At 41.9% G+C, this 21,089-nt stretch overlaps 1 protein-coding gene across 10 annotated transcripts in view; it reads left to right on the top strand.

The window, feature by feature from the left end:
• Positions 1–21,089, top strand: part of PITPNC1 (phosphatidylinositol transfer protein cytoplasmic 1) — a 237,959-nt gene that overhangs the window by 82,840 nt on the left and 134,030 nt on the right. The window contains exon 1 of one of the 10 annotated variants that reach the window (XM_034641401.1): positions 18,132–18,199. The exons of the other annotated variants lie outside the window; for them this stretch is intronic. Within the exon in view, the coding sequence (XP_034497292.1) occupies positions 18,147–18,199 (53 nt within the window). The 5' untranslated portion in view covers positions 18,132–18,146. Of the gene's footprint in view, positions 1–18,131; positions 18,200–21,089 lie in introns of those variants that run through there. 10 annotated transcript variants of the gene reach the window in all.

Below are 21,089 nucleotides of genomic sequence, written 5' to 3'. Positions count from 1 at the left end.
TTCCCCATCCCTTATGTTTAGGATTTTGGAAATTCTGAAATACAAATGAATTTTTGGTGTTGCTGGGAGATGAATTTTGAGAAGTAAATGTTGCAGGAATGATAGCCAGCACTTTTGGAGTAATGCCAAGTATAATACGTGTCCTTACAGGATAAAATACCAGAGAGCACAACTTGAATTGCAGGAAAAAAAAAAAGACCAAAATTTCAAAATACCACCCACCTCTCTAACAAACGCTTTCACAAGGGAGACATTTCCCCTTCCCTGTTATTTTCCTTCTCCATTTCCTCCTCCTAACTGCAGATTCATGCACGCAGTAATTCCCCCATGTAAATTACATGAAAAATATTTTCAGTTTTCCAGCAACATAAGCAGATGTGCAGCTTTTTTACTTGTTCCAAAGGCATCCGTGGCTCTCTTCGAGTCCTTTTCTGTAAAGATTATTGCTTCTGTCTGTAAAAACCAAGTTCGGTTGAGTCCATTTAAGGGGGGAATTGAGTCCCAGTCTCCCTGCTTTTACAGTGAAGTTATTAGATCTGCAGATAGCCCTGAATTTGAGTTACCTTTTGTGCAGGAAGCACTCACTGTTCCCCTCTGGTTGAGCCCTCCGGAGAGTGTGAGGGCCCATTAGTTCTAGAAAGCATGGTTTCAATGCTGTCAATCCTCTGGAATGGTTTTAACCCAGACTCATTCATGATTTTTGAAAGAGTTAATGTTACCACAGAAGGTTAGGAGAATTATTTCTGTTTTGAATAGAGAAGATGAAGGGCAATGCAATCATTTTCAACAATCTTAATTCTGTGTTTCTCTGCAGAGCTTACCACAGTAAAAAATGTGCTATGTACATTTTTTTTCAGACCTTATTCTGTACATTTGCAAACATAAGATTAGAACATATATAGGGTTTTTTATTTTTAAAACATAAGTGTCCACACAAGACTCATTATTATAAACTTGCTTTTTAAAAAAATTCATAATGGGAGTCTCTCTGTGCAGGTACGCTTGTATCTACCACACTCTTTTGAACATCAGCTCATTAAATAGATGAACAAAAATGTAACTATTCCCTTAATGATAGACATTTAGGAAGTTTCCATTTTTGCTATTACAAATAAGATAAATCTCTGTCTCTGCAAACTCGCTTGTTTGCTTGTTTATGTCGTCATGCATGTGTCTGTATTTTCCCAGGATGGATTCCTAAATTGGAATTGTTGGTCCAAAATACCCACATCTTCATTGTTGATAGACCAGCACGCTTTCCAAAGCCATACCACTTTATGGTCCTACCAACAGTGAACAGGTGTCTGATTCTCCGCACTTTATCCAATGCCGCCATTTCATATTTCTTTTTAACTTTTGCTAATCTGTTGGCTGAAAATGTTGGGTGATTTAATTTGCATTCCCTGATTCCTAATGAGATTGAGCATCTTATCTTATGTTGATGATCATGTGTATATCCTCTTCAGTAACTTGCCTCCTCCTATCTTTTGCTCACTATTTTTGTTATCAGGTTGTTTATCTTTTTAATTGATTTTAGGAACCCTTTACATATTAGGACTGTTAATCTTCAGTATTAGGCTATAAATATATTCTCCCAGACTATTTTTATTGCTTATGTGAGTATGTCTTTTGTTTTTATTTATTTATTTTTTAGAGAGACAGTGCAAGTGAGTATGGGAGGTGGGGAGATAGGGAGAGAGAGAATCTTAAGCAGGTTCCATGACCAGCTTGACGCCCGTCACAAGACTCAGTCTCTCAACCCTGAGGTCATGACCTGAGCTGAAGTCAAGAGTCGGGGGTGTAACTGACTGAACCTCCCAGGCGCCCCCTGAGTATGTCTTTTATTGTAGAGGAATTTTAAATTGTTTCATAGTCAATCCATCAGTCTTCTCTCTGGCTCCTGGATTTCATGTCTTGCTTTGAAATGCCTTCTATATCCTAAGACTATAAAAATATTCTTTCTTTCTTTCTTTCTTTCTTTCTTTCTTTCTTTCTTTCTTTCTTTCTTTTTTTGTTAGTAAATTTAGAATCGGACTCTCTGTAAGAATATAATTCCTAAGTTTCTCTGCTTATTCCCGCTCTTTATTTTTGATGTTTTTCAATAAAATTTTATTTTTCTCTTCATATAGGCCTTGGATATGTTTTGTTGTTGTTAAATGTTGTCCAAGGATTTTATGGTTTGGGTCGCTCCTGTGAATGGGATCTTTTCCAGAAAAGTCTGAGTATTTGATTATTTGCCCAGCTTCCCTCAGCAAACAAGTGATGACTATTTATTTATTGCTGGTGTCTTACCCATGCAGCAACTTAAATGGGATGGTAGCAATCTCACCTCACCTTCTCTGGGCTTTCTTTGGAGACACGTGGCAGATGGTTGGATTGGCAACGGCGGTAATGATGGATAGGAGGGAACACCCCCAGCAGAACCTTGGCTGTGCATACCTGATGGCATGACTTATCCATGGCTCCCCTTGACTCTGTTTAATAGCACATGCTTCCAGCAGGAGACAGAGTTGTTCAGTAACGATACCTTTGTGAACTTAATAAGGAATGCCTGGTGGTTTTATCTCCATTTTTCAATGCTCTGTTTTGTTTTTTTTCTCAGTTACTTCTATTTCCTTCTCTTCCACCATATTGATTGGATTTCTGCAGAGTTGTCAGATAAAATATAGAATATCCAGTTAAAGTTTGAGTTTCAGATAAGCAATGAATAATTTTTTTTTAGTACAAGTATGTCTCATGAAATATTTGGGACATACTTACACTAAAAAAAAAAAGTCATTCATTGTTTAACTGAAATTCAGAGTTAACTGGGTGTCCTATGTTTTTATTTGTTGAATCTGGCAACTCTGGCTTATCTAATACCAGAGACAAGGTCTGTTCCCTCAGGGATCTTACCTTCTAGTGATGGAGAAAGATTTGGGAAACCATCTCTGTTTTCCTTACTGCTGCCAGAGGGATTTTTCTGACAAGATCACAAGCTCTCTTTATAAAGGTGAGCCTTCTCATTCACTGTTTACCCCCCTGTTGGTGCTGGCTTCTTTCCCCACTAGCAGTCATGCCCCCTGTGGCAAAGCATATTCTGTCCTCCCTGCTCTCATCTCTTCTGTTTTTCAACTGTGGTAAAAAACAAAAACAAATAAACTCCACAATGCACAGCATAAATTTACTCTTAACAGAGTTGCCCTGTTTTCTTACCAATTACAGCTTTTTTGGTTTTGTTTTCCTGGAGTTACTACTTACCTTTCTCTCTCTTTTCTTAAAGATTTTATTCATTTATTTTTGAGACAGAGCACGCATGAAAGCATGAGGGGAGGGGCAGAGGGAGAAGCAGACTCCCCACTCACCAGGGAGCCTGATGCAGGACTCAATCCCAGGACCCTGGGATCATGACCTGAGCCGAAGGCGGATGCTTAACCAACTGAGCCACCTAATCACCCACCTTTCTCTTTTTATAGGAACAAAAAATAACGTTCTTTCCTCATCTAGTGCAGTTACCATACTCTTGGTCCCATGACGTCCCCTTACTTCTCAAGGCCGCTATCATCTTGTCCCATCCCACCAAGCACCATCCCCGCCCTTTCTCTGCGTAGGTCAGCCTGTTCTTGAATAGCTCATCTTTCTCTGTTTTATTCTCTTCCCTTATTTTGAAGCCTTTTGAACAGGTCTCTGTCTTGGAACTTACGTATAAGAAAAAGTATGGGAGAGCTAAACTTTCTGCATCCTGGCATGCCTGAAAATATCTCAGTTTTTGTCTGCTTCATGCCCGTGCCTTCACTGCTTCATCTGTACAATGGGGAAGGGATCGTAATTGCACCCACTTCTTAGAATTATTAGTGAGGATTAAATGTGTTGTTAGCGTGTGAATAGCTGTTAGACAATCTTTGGTACGTAATAACTTTGTTCAGTGAGCATTAGCCGTTCGTGTTGTAATTGAAACACATTAGATGCACGGTAGCGTTCAGCACTCTGCTAAACAGCGTATGGACTGACAGTAAAGCAGTCAGATGAAAGTTTGTGTGTTGAAGGAAACAATCCTATTTCCATAGTGGCACCATAGGCTTATGAATTATTTCGTAGTGTTTTTCTTCTCCTCTTTCATAAAGTTGCAATCGGTGTTTTAGGATTTTCTTTTTTTTTTTTTTTTAGGTCACTAGGCTGTTTTCAGCTTTCTGGGTTTTTAGTAAAGCACAGTCCATTCCAGGAAATGGATTTAAATTGTAATGCAAACTTGGTTTAGATGTACGAAAGCAGTTTTGGAGAGTAACAATGCAAGCTAGTTAAGGAGGATGGGAAATTTAGGATATTAAGGATTTAAGGAATAGGTTGGCTCAAGTACAAAAGCAAAAAAACATAAAATCATCAGTCAGATCAATCTATAGTGGCTGCTTGGAAGGCTGTGTTGAAGAGGATTCCTGGTGGCTTTTAGACTGTTGATTATAAGTGATGGCCTCCATGGGTGGTGACATCTGTCATTCCGGGCCTCACCTTAACCCTTTCTCATAAAAGAAAGTACAAGGTATTATTTTATTTTATTTTAAGATTTTCTTTATTCATTTGAGAGAGAGAGAGATAATGAGAGAGAGAGAGAGAGAGAGCGAGCCAGCGCACAAGCAGGGGGGAGAGGGAGAAGCAGGCTCCCCACTGAGCAGGGAGCCTCACGCAGGGCTCGATCCTGGGACACGGGGATCATGACCTGAGCTGAAGGCAGACATTTAACTGACTGAGCCACCCAGGCACCCCAGTACAAGGCATTATTAAGAGGCTCTGAAAGGGAGATTGGGTGTAGTCTTGGGTGCTCAGGGAAGGTGTCTGGGGAAGCTGGAGTGAGCCTGGTAGGCTGATGTCAGTTAGGCAAAGGGAAAGAGGGTGAGAGAACCGTAAGCACAAAGGCTCCTTGGAGGGGGGAGTTCAGTGTATCTGAGGCACAAAACTCTGAAGGAGAGGAGGGCACATGCCTGAACTGGAGGAGGAGGTGTCCAGTCAGGGTAGCCCTTGTGGGCCATGTTGAAGACTAGGGATTGTCTTGGGAAGTGACAAAAATAGATTTGCAGTGAGAAGGGAACCAAGGGACAGAGGGACAAGAATGGATTCGGGCACATCTCTTTGGGAGCTCTTACAGGGTCCAGAGGATTGTGGGATGGAGCAGAGTCAGTGGAGGTGAGAGTTAGTGAGAAATCAATCTACAGGATGTGCTCTGAGGGGTGTGGGGGGAGTGGGGCAGGAGGGCATCAGGAACGCCAACTCCTGGACTTCCCACATGGAGACCTGGGTGGAGGATGATAGGAATTGGGAGAAATCGTACCACTTACTGAACCCTTCCCTCTCACATATGAGCGTCCTAACATCCAACAAACGTCAGGGACTCTGGTTCACAGAGCTGGTAATGGAATCTTGATGGTTGGCTCTGTCTTGAATGGAAAAGGGGGTCACGTTGCCCAGTCACCCCCTCACATTCTGGGTAACTTGTTTGTAGCCCTGGTGTTTTCTCCAACCTTCCAGGAGTCTGAGGAGCATTCTTCCCTAAAGGCATAAAAGACCACTTGACCACTTGACCACTCTATTGAATAGAAGTTGTCTTCATTTTCTTTTGTATCTGCCTTGAAGTGTGAAGCAAATGAAAACACGACAACACTGTATAAACACAACACAAGAAAACTACTCAGATCTTCCTGTTTGCTCAGGTAGGCACAAAACAGGTCTCTGCTAAGGCAGCTGAAAAGGTACGGAGGCAGTAATTGCTTTGCTATTCCAGGAACAGGCAGCCAAATGTGCAAAACTATTGAAAAGCAAGTTTTCACCCTTCTGCTGAAAAGCTATAAGGAGATGGCTAAGACCTTTCTAGAATCCATTCCTCCCTGGGGGCAAAGAGAAGACCTGGAAGATGTATTCTGACAAAGCATGCCAATGATATTTGTAATTGGAATAATCTCTCTTTTTGTCCTTGGTTAGTCTAAGTAGAGGTGGTCGAGCTTGTTGATCTTTCCAAAGCACCAACTTTTGGCTTCATTGATTTTTTTCTGTTTTTCTCTTCTCCCTTTCATAAATTTCGACTCTGATCTTCATTATTTCCTTCTTTCCGCTTGCTTTAGGTTTAGTTTGCTCTTCTTTCAGTGTCTTCAAGTGGGAGGTTAGGCCATTGATTTGAGATCTTTCTTCTTTTTACTAAATTCATTCTTTATTTTTTTTTTAAGATTTTATTTATTTATTCGACAGAGATAGAGACAGCCAGCGAGAGAGGGAACANTACTAAATTCATTCTTTATTTTTTTTTAAAGATTTTATTTATTTATTCGACAGAGATAGAGACAGCCAGCGAGAGAGGGAACACAAGCAGGGGGACTGGGAGAGGAAGAAGCAGGCTCATAGTGGAAGAGCCTGATGTGGGGCTCGATCTCATAACGCCAGGATCACGCCCTGAGCCGAAGGCAGACGCTTAACCGCTGTGCCACCCAGGTGCCTAAATTCATTCTTTATATCTGCTTTAGCTGCATCCCTAAAGTTTTGGTATGATGTGTCTTAATTTTTATTCATTGAAAAGTACTTACTGGGTGCGTGGGTGGCTCAGTTGGTTAAGTGGTTAAGCATCCGACTCGATCTCAGCTTGGGTCTTGATCTCAGGGTTGTGAGTTCAAGCCCCACATTATGCTCTACACTGGGCATAGAGCCTACTTAAAAAAAAGAAAGAAAGAAAAAGTATTTACTAATTTCTCTTGTGATTTCATCTCTGACCCAATGGTTATTTAAGAATGCGTTAATTTCCACATATTTGTGAATTTCTCAAATTTCTAACTTTATTCCATGTTGTCAGAGAAAATGCTTTGTATGAATTCAGTCCTTTTAAATTTATTGAAGTTTGTTTTATGGTCTAGGATATGGTCTATCCTGGTGACCATTCCATGTGCATGGAATAGAATACGTTCTGCTGTGTTGTGTGGAGTGTTCTATAAATTCGTTAGGTCCGGTGGGCTTATGGTCTTCTTCAAGCCTTTTGTTTTCATGTTGATCTTTTGTATAGCTATTCTAACTCTTTAATGGTTATTGTTTGTATATTTTTTCCCATTACTTTCAACCTCTTTGTAACTTTGAATCTAAACTCCTTTATAGACAGCGTAAGGACACCTGAGTGGCGCATTCCGTTAAACGTCTGCCTTCAGCCAGATCATGGTCTCAGGGTCCTGGGATTGAGCCCTGCATCGGGCTCTCTACTCAGTGGGGAGTCTACTTCTCCCTCTCCCTCTCCCTCTGTCTGCTCTGTCTCTCAAATAAATAAATAAAAATCTCTAGACAGCATATAGTTGGGTCTTGTTTTTCAAACCAACTTGATCATTTCTGCTTTTTTATTGGATTGGTTTATCAACTCAACATGTAATATTGATATAGTTGGATTTACATCTGTGTTACTTCTTGCTTTCTATATCTCGTGTCTTCTTTTTTTTTTTAAGATTTTATTTATTTCTCAGAGAGAGAAACGGAAAGAGAGCAAAAGCAGGGGAAGCAGCAGGCATAGGGAGAAGCAGGCTCCCTGCTGAGCAAGGAGTCTGATGCAGGACTCGATCCCAGCACCCTGGGATCATGACCTGAGCCGAAGGCAGATGCCCAACAGACTGAGCCACCCAGGCGTGCCTCTTGTGTCTTCTTTGTTCCTCTGATCTCCTTTTACTGCATTCTTTGGCATTATGTGACTTTTTTTCTAGTGCGGTATTTATACCATTTTAACGATTTTTAAAACTTTTGAAAAAGTTACTTTCTTAGAAGTTGCTCTTATGCTTATTGTTTGCACCATAACTTATCAGAATTGACATTAACTTAATTACAGTGAGATATAGAAACTTGAGTCCTATATAGGTCTATTCCCCCTTCCCTTTTTGGTACTATTGTTATACATAGCACACCTGTGTATGTTACACACCAAACAAAACATTGTTGTAATTATTACTTTACATAATTTGAAATCTTTTGAAGTAGCTGAGAGAGGAAAGGGGGGTATATATGTACAGAGTTTGTTATATTAACCTTATTTCCTATTGCTGGCTCTCTCTGTTTGTGTCTGTGGATATGAGTTACCATCTGGTACCATTTTCTTACCCTAACACAGCTTTGCTCACACTGACCTCCTTGGTTGCAAATTGTCAAATGTTTCATTTGACAAATATGTCACTGTCAAATATGTTACATTTCTATATATTATGAGGTCAGCAATACAATTATATACATATTGTCTTATACTATTGCTTTTTAAATCAGTTGAGACATAAAAGGAGAAGAAATATGCATTTATACTATTTTTTAATATTCTCTCCCACCTGTTTGTTTTTAAACCACAAAAAGACCAAACAACACACAACCACAACCACAAAGGGAATTCTCTTCAGCCCTTCTGTTTTTTCCCCACCAGTTCTAGAATGTGAGTGCTGCTATGTGAGACAGTTCACTTTAAAACATAGCTGTCACTATGCCAACCTTGGTTGCTCACCTGTCTGGGTGCTTGATTTCCCCCAAAAGAGACAACATTGGTTAGAAGTTGTCAGCCAGTGCATCGTCCCCGACTTCCAGGCGGAAGACCAAAGGACAGAACTGTGCTGAAACATGCTAAAAACAGGCTTGTAATAATCGTCACCAGGCTAGAGCTTAAAAGTCAAAGCAGAGGAGAGAATTTTAATTGCCTTGATCATCTTGGCAAGATGGTGTTCTGTTTTGTTTTGTTTTGTTTTGTTCCTATCCTTATAACTGTAAATTATGTTTTGTTGTGCTTTTGTTTAATCTTGTTCTAATTATGAAAGTGCTACATGCTCATTGAGACTATTTAGGAAATTCAGAAGAAAATAGAAATTCTATAACCTAGAGATTACTATTCATAATATTTTGGAGAGTCCTCTCTCTCTCTCTCTCTCTCTCTCTCTCTCTCTCTCTCTCTCTCTCTGTGTGTGTGTGTGTGTGTAGGTTTATATGTACTTACAATATTTAAATGGCATCCGAATTTGGATTTAGGTTGCTTTAAGCCTATGAGTTATATAATAGGCATGTTCCCATCTGCTTATCTTATCTCTGAACACAGCTTTGCCTTTGTCACCTAAGATTCAATGTGTAGTTCTCCCATCATTATTTCCTAATTTTAAATTGCGTTTAACTATAGTTTTTATTTCCACTATGACTGAAAGCTTATTGAAAAGTTCTTTTAAACTTCTGAGTGTTGGGGTTTGATTTAAACTTCTGATATTTTTAGTGGAGTATTTTGGAGACAAAGGAGGGTGTGCCAATGAGTCCTGTGTAGTTTGTTCTTAGAATTTATTTAGGTCTTTATGTTGGTTTATGACATGATTAATTATATAAGTGTTGCGTGAGCACATAAAAAGAAAATATGGCTTCTATTATCATGAATTAAAGGCACTTCTTTTTGTTTGTTGTCTGCTGAATCTTTGATCATCCTTCTATTGGGAGCACTTCTGTCTCATTCTGTTTTAGTTCTGCCTCCTGTAAGCAAAAAGTCACTGGGCTTTATTTTACAAGCCCATATGGAAGCTATTTCCTTTTAATAGGGAAGTGTGACTTCTATTTATTATGACAACTAATGGTACAATCTTATTTCATCTCATTTTATCTTTATTTTTAACGTCTACTGTTTTCTACATGCACTTTATCTTCTCTAGTAATTTGCAAATCCATGTCCTTTTGTTAATTCTGGTGGTTTACCTGTAGGTTTTGCAAGAGCATTCCTCAGCCTTTCCCTTTTTGGATTATCAAGGTCAAGATAATCAATACTTGGAGCAGTACTTTTTCTCTCTCTTCCCCGTCCTCTTTCATGAACTCGCAGGCCACCTTCACCCATAATAATATGTGGAACTCAGAATGCTATTAATGCTGTTAATGCTTTCTCACATTGTATATTATGTTCAAGTTTTTGAATTGCCAGTCAGTATTATGTCATATTTGCAGTGATTATGTTTTTTTAAAGATTTTATTCATTTATTTGAGAGAGAGAGTGCGTGCAGGAGTGGGAAGGAGCAGAGGGGGGAGAAGGACAAGCAGACATTGCAGTGATCGTGGAGCCCTGGGCTCGATCCCATGCTAGACCCTGAGATGATGACCCAAGCAGAGCAGAGCGCTAAACCGACTGAGCCACCCAGGCACTCTGCAGTGATTATTTAGACATAACTGTTTTGCTGGTTTCAATGTACACTGCTAGATCTTTTATACCTTGGTTTACTCTATCTTGAACTCTTAACTTTTTGAAAAGATTTATTTATTTATTTATTTATTTTAAAAAGAGAGAGTGAATGGGGTGAGGGAGGAATGGTAGGGGAGAGGGAGAGAATCTCAAGCAGATTCCCCACTGAACGCAGAGCCCTGCTGAGGACCTGGAGATGGTGACTTGAGCCAAAATCAGGTTGGGCACCTAACCGACTGAGTGACCCAGGCATCCCTTGAACTCTTAATTTTTATACTTCTTAGACACCTAGAAGAGATCTTCAAGTAGTTGTTTTTGGGAACACTTGTAGGGGTTGTGGGTGAGCCCTTTCACACAAACGGCAGCTGGGTCCTATGTAAAATTTTGGAGTCACTGTCTTTTCCTCCCAAAATCCATTTGCTGATTTTTTTTCCCTTTCTGATCTGCGATGCTAGCTTCTACTTCTTGACATAAATCGCTCTGGAGCTTGCCGTCATGGCTTTTGGCTGCATGCTTTGTCCAGTGGTTGGTCCTCTGTTGTAAGTCCACCTCTGGAGCCCCTTTCTTGCCCCTATGGGTACTGAGATCATGACCTCCGAGCTCAGTCCCCTTCTGTTCTTTTCCACTATCTCCCCTTCCTCCCTCAAATCATCCTTCTTGGCAATAAAACTGTGTGCCAGGTAGATATTAATGAGTGATACTGAAAGTTCATTGTATTGTGGGCAAGTACATAAATCTTATTTAACAGGCTTGTACCAACTGGAAAAATTCAGTATACTTTACGTGTGAAGAGAAAATACTAAAGAAAGAGAAGCAAGAAAAAGGTGACGTAGGCTTTTACACAAGTGTTCGATTAGATGTTACTAACGATCTGTAGAAGTTTCCTGAATATACCATCTCCTTATAGATTTAAGACATTCTTTATTTTTTCCCCTTTTTTTTTTTTTGGTTTCAAGTTCTTATGTAAATTCTAGTTAGTTAACATATAGTGTAGTATTGGTTTCTGTAGAATTTAGTGATTCATCACTTACATATTACACCCAGTGCTCATCACATCAAGTGCTGTCTTTAATATCCATCCCCCATTGACACCGTCCCCCACCCACCTCCCTCCATCAATCCTCAGTTTATTCTCTATAGTTAAGAGTCTCCATTCTTTGTTTTTTCCAAATCACTACTTTCACCATGGATTTCAGTCTTTGGAGAGGATGGGGTGATCCTCATAGGTTGGGGAAAGTAGTAGCTTCATCATATTTAATTGGGTTTTAGGACAAAAGCTTATAAATTCTGCAAATATGTGTTATCACACAAGCTGAAAACAGATTTTTTCCATTTAAATCACTTACTGTTTGAATGATAAAGTCAATTCAGAACAGGACTTGGCTATTGATAGTGTCTTCTACTGATAATAGCAATTTAGTTCAACAAACATCTTCTGAATACTTACTAGGTGAAATGTACTGGAGTACGTGAAAATTTTTAAAATTCTTATTCAGTAATTGGACATTGATTAAATTATGCCAATATGAGAGGATCTCTTATGCAACCATTAATAAGTTTTGAAGAGGGGCGCCTGCGTGGCGCAGTCAGTCAAGCACTGGACTCATGGTTTGGTTCAGGTTGTAGTCCCTGGGTCGTGAGATCAAGCCCTGTTTCAGGCTCTGTGCTCAGGGCAGAGTCTGCTTAGAATTTCTCTCTCCCTCTCCCCCTGCCCCCCCCAAATAAATAAATAAATCTTTTAAAAAATTTAAGTTTTGAAGAATAAGAATATAGAAAATGCTAATAATATAATCAGTTGAAGAAAGGAGTTTACAAAATGATATGTTCAGTATAATTTTCTATTTATCTAAAAATTTTTTGGGAAGACTGAAAAGAATATGTACCTAAATGTTGATATTATAATATTATTGGATGAGCAAAACAATAAAACAACAGAAAAAAACCCCAAATTGATCTTATAGCCACATGAGAGTATGATTTTGTTGTTTTGTTTTTTAAGGACGTATGCCTGCTCTGTAGGATTATAGGGAATGGGCACATTTATCCATACCTCAGGGATCTATTTTGACCTCTCAGAAAAAAGTGGGATCAAAGCTGGTCCTTGAAGTGAGATCAACTTTTAATAAGTGCATAGTCAGAAAGAACAACACATACACCAAACAGAAGAGCCTCCTTAAGAAAATGTGCAGAACCCCAGCAAATGAACTGGGTGGCTAGACCAGGTGGGGTGAGTAGGAAGAGCGTCAGGGCTGAGTTGGGGGAGAGCATTGGAAACTTCGGTAAGGAGTTCAGATTTTGCTCTGAACCCTGGAGAAAATCATTAAAGGTTTTAGATGTGGAGTGAGAGAATCAGATCGGGAGTAGGTCAGTGTTTTAGGTATGTGGCTCTGGAAGGAGTGAAGGGTAGGTTGATTGGAAGCCTGAGGACCAGAGGCAGGGAAACACGTCGGAGTTGTGCTCCTGGGTCCTTTTTTCTGTTCCCCTAGCTGATGCTTTTCCAGACATCTTCCCAGGTGTATCACACTTACCCCTCCCTTAACTGCTGGGTCCTCTTGGGTACTGGGTACCATCCCATTATTCCACCTCTATACTAACCTTTGGAATGCTGTCAGTTTCCACCTGGAGATCCAGCCTGGATCTCTTTCCTCAGCTCCGAACTGGTGTGTGTTTAATTATGTCCAGTTCACCTTCCCCTGCTCTCTGACCCTCCAGCTTTCCAGAAATGTCTGTCTGTCTTCCAAAGTCTGCTTCTCCCCCTTCTCTATCTAGACGCTGAGGATAGTCTCCATTTCCCCATCCTACCAGCTACTCGAGCCCGAAACTAGAAAGTCCTCACAAAAGACACAGAAGGACAGATACTGTGTGATTCTACTTATACAAAGTCCCTACAGCAGTCAAATTTATAGACACAGAAAGTAGAATGGTGGTTGCCAGGGGATGGGGGAAGGGGAATGGGGAGTTAGGGTTTCATGGGGGCAGAGTTTCTGTTTGGGGGTGATAAAACAGTTTGGCGGTGGTTGCACAATATTGTGACAGTAATTAATGCCACTGAGTGTTACACTTAAAAATGGTTAAAATGGTAAATTTTAGGGGCGCCTGGGTGGCTCAGTCATTAAGCATCTGCCTTCAGCTCAGGGCATGATCCCAGGGTTCTGGGATCGAGCCCCGCATCAGGCTCCTCTGCTGGGAGCCTGCTTCTTCCTCTCCCACTCCCCCTGCTTGTGTTCCCTCTCTTCCTGGCTCTCTCTCTCTCTGTCAAATAAATAAATAAAATCTTTTTAAAAAAATGGTAAATTTTATGTTGTGTATATGTTACCATAATTAAAAGCCTGTTTGATTTGGTTTGAACTAGTTTCTTCCAGACTTATTTGACTATGGAACCCTCTATCAAAAGAAAAAAGTGTTTTGAAGTATAACATATATTTACATCATTTTGATGTTAAAGGAACACACTTTGGGGACCATTCCCACATTTTTTGCGGGCAGAGGAGAGGAATTAAGTTGCTCACTGCTTCACACCCTGTTGGAACTCAGTGCATTTCTGCATTTCCTTAAGAAACATTATTAGAAATGGTGGTTGGGCTTTTATTTAGGAGAATTATGGGTTAGCTAGTTTCTGGGCTGACCTAATGATGTTATTTCTATGGGAGAGGGTATTTGGAGATTTAAAACACTTCAGCCTGAAAAGAAAATTCTAGAACATAGTTCACTCAAATTGAAGACAGATTTACTTCCACAAGTCTGAGTACGCGATCTGCTCCCTTTATGTAGAGGTTTGCAAATTATTTTGAAGGATAGGAGGTTCCGCCCATTTTGGGTAACTTTCAGGCTGTGGTGACAGTGCCAGTCTAGATGTGTCGAAACTCAAGGTTGACCACAGGGAATTCTGTGAGAAGAGTTAGTGAGATGAGCGGCTTCACACATTCCATTTCTTCCTCCTTTCACCAGTCCCAGGACCCAGACCAATCTGGGTTTGAGGCAGGAAGTAGCTTAGAGGCTCAGCCCACTTGGACGCTTAATGTCTTAAACCCCATCTGCAGGGGCGCCTGGCTGGCTCAGTCAGAAGAGTGTGCAGGGGCGTCTGGGTGGCACAGTTGTTAAGCGTCTGCCTTCGGCTCAGGGCGTGATCCCGGCGTTATGGGATCGATCCCCACATCAGGCTCCTCTGCTATGAGCCTGCTTCTTCCTCTCCCACTCCCCCTGCTTGTGTTCCCTCTCTCGCTGGCTGTCTCTATCTCTGTCAAATAAATAAATAAATAAAATCTTTAAAAAAAAAAAAAGAGTGTGCAGCTCTTTATCTCAGGGTTGTGAGTTCGAGTCCCATGTTAGGTGTAGAGATTACTTAAGAATTTTTAAAAAAAATATCTCTAGATCTGAGAATCAGAGCCACATTCAGGCTCCCTTGGCCAGGGTAGCCCATTTTCACACCACCCTGATCCTGCCTTATCACTGACCCCCGTACCCTGAGATGTTCAAAATTGACATGCTCACCCTCTTCTCTCTGAGCCCCCTTGTGATAACAGCCCTCCTGCCTCGCTTAGGTGCCCAGTCTTTTGCTTTGGTTGCCTTTCTGAATTTCTGTTTCGGGAGTTCACCTAATGCCCCAAGCTTACACAACTCAAGAGGGTGCCCTTGTGCAGTGCACAACCGATGTGGCTGCCCACGTCCATAAAGACTCCCAGGTCCCTTCCATATTCTGTCTACCGTCCTCCCCAGGAACTGGAATCCTGCCCTGAAATGTCAGCATGCCAGTTTATTTCTTTACTTGGAAAGTACATTCTCCTTGTAAAAACTTCCTGCCTTATAGAAGTACACTTCCTGCAATCCTCTCTTAGTTAATTGCAATTAAAAATTGGCATATATATATATATATATATATGTATATATATTTCTATTTTTTCCCCACTTCATATACTAGCACACTTGTGTGCACATTTTTCCCCCATATGTGTGCACTCTACTGAAACTCCTATTTCTGCTGTTTTGCAGCTTACTTTTTTCACTTAACTATGCATCTGGGGCGTCTTTCCATTTTGGCAAGTAGAGAGCTCTTTCATGATTTAATGGCTGTATTGTATTTCATTATTTGAATGTACCTTGATTTATCTAACCGGTCCCACTGATAGACAACTGGAGTTTTTCCAGCTCTTTGCTACTGCATATAATGAAGCCCTGAATAATCCTAAGCATATAAATCTTTGCACCATCGCAAAAGACTTTTTCTAGAAGAAATTCCTAGGTAGAGAAACTAGGTCAAATGGTAGAAACATCTTAAATTGTAATGACCAAATCATCTTAACGGGTTTGCCCACTTTGCTCTCCCCCACAGTATGGGTGAGGGTTTGTTCCCTTCACCTCACCAACCCTGGCTAGCCTTTTAAATCTTGACTAATCTGATAGCTGAAAGATGTTTTAGTTTGCATTAAATTTTTTTTTTCACTTGTTCTCTCATTGCCAAACTGAGGTGATCCTGATGACCTGAGGTTGTGAAGGTTTTTCGTTTTTCATTTGTTTATAGGCCATTTTATTTCATTAGGTTCCTGCCCAGGCTTCTCCTGTGTGCTTTTATTCCTCATTTCATTCCATTCCCACCCTCAGACCCCTGTGCCAACTGCCACTTCCTGCCTCAGAGCTGCAGAGCGATGTCCCGCCCAGGACTTGGGGGCAGAAAGACCGGGGCTGACTCCCAGCTGTCCCACATACGGTGTGACCTTTGACACTTTTCTTAACTTCCCTATCTGCACCCCTTTACCCCGCTACCCACCCCATTTCCTCATTTGAAAACAGATGGTAATTTGGCCTTCAGGATTAAATGAGATAATTTTTATGTAAAGCACTTAGACCTTGCCTCTTACAATTGTAAATGTTCAGGAAATACTAATTACTGTTATTATTGCTATAATAAGTTGTGCCCTTTGTTTTTTAACTTATGCTTTCTGACCAGAACGAATATTGAGATGGCAAAGGATATGGGGGGACTCTTTGGAAATGGAGCTGTCTGTACTCAAGCATGGAAGGTGTTTTTAGATCTTCTCCGTTCCCATAAGCGCCCTGAGGCTCAGGCATGAAAGAACTTGGCCTGGCTCTGAATGTAACACTTTGCTGCATGATTCTGACGTTGCACCTCTGTTCTCTCTCTCTATTGTAACCGGGTTACATTGATTGGAGGTTAAAACTGTGTGGCTAAATGGAGCTCACCAATTTCTTATGTTTATTCAGAGTGTTGTGAGTTTTTTTCTTTAGTTGAAGTCAGTATTTAGAAGTTAGGGCATTAATATAAAAATCTAGATTTCTAGCATTTCTCGAGAAGTTGGAAGTGTTGACAGGCCTCCACCAGAGCTGGGTCGCTGCTGCCCCCTGTAGACAAGTTTCCAGGCCACCCCGAGTTCTGTCCTCTCCACCCCATGCAGCTGGGTATCCTCCGTAACCCATCACCACAGTGCCCTGTGGCTTTCCGTATGGTAGAGGAATATTTCTTGGTACACATGTACCAAGACAAAAATGCTAAAGCGAGCATATTTCTATGTATAAGTAAAGAATATTCCCACGTGTTTAATTTGCCAAGGAGTTATGTCATTTTTGCCATTGGCTTCCTTCATGGACTCGACCTGCCAAGGCCAGGGAGATATATGGGACTCATGTATCGATCAGTGCTAACAGCCTGCCCCTAGGTGGTGCTCCGGGGATCTCTCTTTCCCCCCTTTACCCCAGTGGTTCTCAGTCTTAAACTGGACGTTTTAAAAAATACTCAGACCTGGATGTTGGGATCTTCTACCCCTGTCTCAGTTGCTTTCCCAAAGAGCAGGAGAACTGTTTTGAATGGATCAAGAGAGGAAGGTTTATTGGACTTGTATCTAGGAGTGTCATCTGTCTTCCTTGGCATACTGTCTCTTCAGAGCTCAGGATTCCCCACAAACTGAGGGTTATAGGTTCTGGGATTCTCAGGCTTCCAGGCTGCGCTGCCCGGAAGGCCAGGTAGGCAAATACGCCCAGCCGTGCCCTAGTTCTCGGGGAGGAGAGAAGCACTTGGATTCTTTCTTTCTTGTGTTTTTTTTTTTTGGACCCATCCTTCGGTCTCAAAGTAACAACACAAGGGCCAGGTTCTGGCTATGGACTTGGGGACAGTGCAGACATACCGCTTGGCTCTAGGCCCCGGCACAGCTCTCCTTGGGCAGCAGGGGCCTACCAGCTACAGTGGAGCCCCACTCACCCGGGCTTGGGATCCACATTGGGGTTGAGAACAAAGCTTTCACCTCGTTGTTATGAATAGTGCCTCAACCAGAGGTGCCTCTTGGCCAGTTTCCCCCCATAATGTGGCTCTGTGTGGTCAGTCGAGGACCTGTGTGGTGAGTCCCACCATCACATCTAAGCATGATGGTACTGACCCCTCCTGGCTTCCTGCCAGTTCGGACAGACCGAAATACTCCACCCTGTGATCCCAGGCAGCTTGCCCTTCCTTTTAGAGTATTTGTATTTTACCATCATGTTTTTGTTTACGTGTCTGTTTCTCTTACTAGAATCTAAGTTCCTTGATGGTACGTTACCACGTTAATATCCTTGGTGCCCAGGACATAACTGGTGTTCAATAAGTATTTTCTAATGGATTTAATTCTTTAAAAAATTTTATTGACTCTTTGGCCATGTGAAAAACTGTTTTCTAGGTGCCACGGGAATACAAAAAGGTTAAAATGTAGTTTATATTCTGAAGGAGTTCGTTATCCAGTGATCAGTTGTTCCGTTATTCATTCAGTTATTCAACAGTACTGCATTTCTTTTTTTTTTTTTTAAGATTTTATTTTATTTATTTGACAGAGAGACAGCCACTGAGAGAAGGAACACTAGCAGGGGAAGTGGGAGAGGAAGAAACAGGCTCCCAGCCGAGCAGGGAGCCCAATGCGGGGCTGGATCCCAGGGACCTGGGATCACGCCCTGAGCTGAAGGCAGACACTTAACGACTGAGCCACCCGGGCGCCCCAACAGTATGGCCTTTCTAAGGTCTGGTCCACTTGGCCCTGGGGATGCAGAGAGATCCAGGTGTGTACTCCACTGTCATGCGGCTTCCTGTCTAGAAGGGGAGACAGCTGTAAAACGATATAAAGTAAACACAACATAATGTGATACATGCAATGGTAAAATTTCTAACAAGTGTTAAAAATATAGAGTAAAACAGAAATAGCTCAAAACAGTAAGGGAAGAACTACCACAAAGCAGTGCCTGGCTTGCTGGTTGTCAAGTGAAGGTAAAGCTCAGCTTTCCTAGTGGAAACTCAGGACACCGAGAAGTGTCTCCTGAGAACGGGGCTCCCGGGTGCAATTGGTGATTCATGGCGCATGTCAGTACAGCAAAGGCCCAGAGAAAGCATGCATGAAAAAACCTGTCTTAACTCTGTTTGACTTAGTGTTTTCCCCACTTATTTGACTGTGGAGCTCTTTTCCCCCTCACCATTTCACATCCTGTGGAACTGTCCTTCCTTAAAAGCATTTGAGGGAAATGCTGGTGTAGATACCATCTGTAATTAGATAAGTTGGTGGCTCTTAAGGTTTTGGGGGACATAGACCTTTTGAGAAATTAATAGTGGGAGGGGGGATTGTACCCAATTCGTGCATTCCTTGAAGTTCGTCCAAGACCCCTGTCCATGGCTGCAGGAAAAAAGAAGGGAGCAGCAGGAGAGATGCGTGTGGGCCAGGACAAAAGAGGCTGGAAAAGATGTGGCTTGGTTAGCGCCAATCGCTTTGGCTGGGGTTGGGGAGGGATCGTGCAGGCAGAGGGACCTCGGTGGAGTCCAGAGGCCAACTGTGGAAGGACTGAAATGCCAGGCATGGAATCAGCAGTCCTTAATGACCAACCGACTGTGAAGGTCAAGGGAGCTAGGAGGCCAAAGATGACTTGACTAACGGAGACTAGAGTCCTAGTAGGATTATTTACAGAAACACCAGAAGTCTCGTGGCTAAAACTTCATTTAGCCTGTCAAAACCTTTGTTATTATCATGTTGAAATGCCCCAACTTGCCTTTATTAGCTAGTGCTCAATCTCCCGAGTGAAAATTCACTCTAAGAATTGAATTTGCCATGTAACTGGACATCCTACCTTGAACAGTTAAAAATCAGATTGGTCTGACTTCTAATTTTAGAAGGAATCAGGCTGACCTTCATTGCGCTGTTGCTAACTGGAGCCCGTTACCTGGGTGACTAGATTTACAATATGTCAGTATGCAAATACCATCTGCCCAAGAGGAGGAAGGAAGAAAGGCCTTCCTCCTCTGGGGGTTGTCTGCAGTTCTGGAAATGTCTTCCTCTGGGAATGGGGCAGAGGACAGAGAACAAGAGAAGAGAACGGAAAACCAGGGAAGATGTAATTTTTCAAGGAGTTTGTGCTTTGCCTTGTGGACTGTCCTATAAGACCCATCATTGGGGGGATATACAGGTGGGGGTTGAGGTTGTACATTGCCTCTGGAGGAGTGAGCGCAAAGAGTAGTGTATAGTATGTATCACTTCGTTGTATCACAAAACAATTCAGATCATTGCAATAGCTTAATGAAGCCTTTGAATACAGGATTCTTGCCTTCCACAATGTCATTAGGAGTCTAATTTCCAATTGATAAGAGTGTATGAGCTAGACATGGAACCCGCAGCCTCAGATGGGGCGAGCTCTCAAGAAGGATGAACTAGAAGCAGATATTCCATTTCATTTTCCTACCCGTCAGGTTGACTGGGTAAGCTGAAGGGATTTTCTCCCACAGAATATCTGTATTCAGCTCTTGTCCTGCGTATTGTTTCAGGCTGGGATTTAGAATCACATTTGGAAACATTCAGATCCGAAGGCAGGGAGCTTCTACTCCTATTCATGACATAACTGTCACATCAGCCGTCAGCTGCAGGGATTTCTCCTACCCACGCGTTTTGTGAGTCCAAATTAGATGGACTCATTAATTTTAATTTTTACTTTAAAATCTCGGGGACTTCTGTGAGTGGGTATGCTTCCTTTAATTGCTGCATGTCACGATTTGTGTAGGAGGAAGACTTTCCAGGAGCAGGGCCAAGAACCTTAGGCTCCTGGCTTCTAATTTTGTCCCCACTGGTAACTTCCCCTGTGACCTCTTCTCTCCTTTGGCACTGCTGTCCCCCACCTCTTTAAGAAACTCCTCCTAACATCAACATGAAACGGTCAGTAGCATGGGAGGGTGAGGAAGGCCACTTAACTTACCAAGGTACTTTCCCCAGCCTTATAAATACATAGCCTTTTATCTGGATGCCAAGGAAGTGGCCAGAAGATTATGCCAGAGACAGGAGAGAGTGAATCCTGGAGCCAGACTGCCTGGGTTCAAATCCCAGCTCTACCACTTCCTAATGGGGTGACTTTGGGCAAGTTGTGCAACCTACCTGGGCACCAATTTCCTTATTTGTAAAATAGGGATAAAAATCCTTACTTACCTTGGGGTGCCGGGCTGGCTCAGTCAGAGAGCATACAACTCTTGATCTCGGGGTTGTGAGTTCGAGCCCCACGTTGGGTGTAGAGATTACTTAAAAATAAAATCTTAAAAAAAAAAAAAAACTTACCTCCCTCAACGGGTCGTTGTGAGGATTAAAGAAGTATTAACACTTCAGAACCATGCTGGCCTAGAGGCATCTGGGTGGTTCAGTCAGTTAAGCTACTACTGACTCTTGATTTTGGCTCAGGTCATCATCTCAGAGTCGTGAGATCGAGCCCTGCATTGTGCTCCGTGCCGAGTGTGGAGCCTACTTACGATTCTCGCTCTCTCCCTCTGCCCACTCACACGTGTGTGCTCTTTCTTTTTCTCAAAAAAAAATCCCCCAAAACGAACAAACAAGAACCGTGCTGGCCCAGAGAAGTTAGAATGGGGTGGCAGCTTTTATTAATATTTCTGTTGTACATCATCAGGGATCCTGGGAAATAGTGACATTTT

This window comes from Ailuropoda melanoleuca, chromosome 13 (assembly GCF_002007445.2).
Source record: "Ailuropoda melanoleuca isolate Jingjing chromosome 13, ASM200744v2, whole genome shotgun sequence".
NCBI lineage: Eukaryota > Metazoa > Chordata > Mammalia > Carnivora > Ursidae > Ailuropoda > Ailuropoda melanoleuca.
This window is presented reverse-complemented; position numbering and strand designations above follow the sequence as displayed.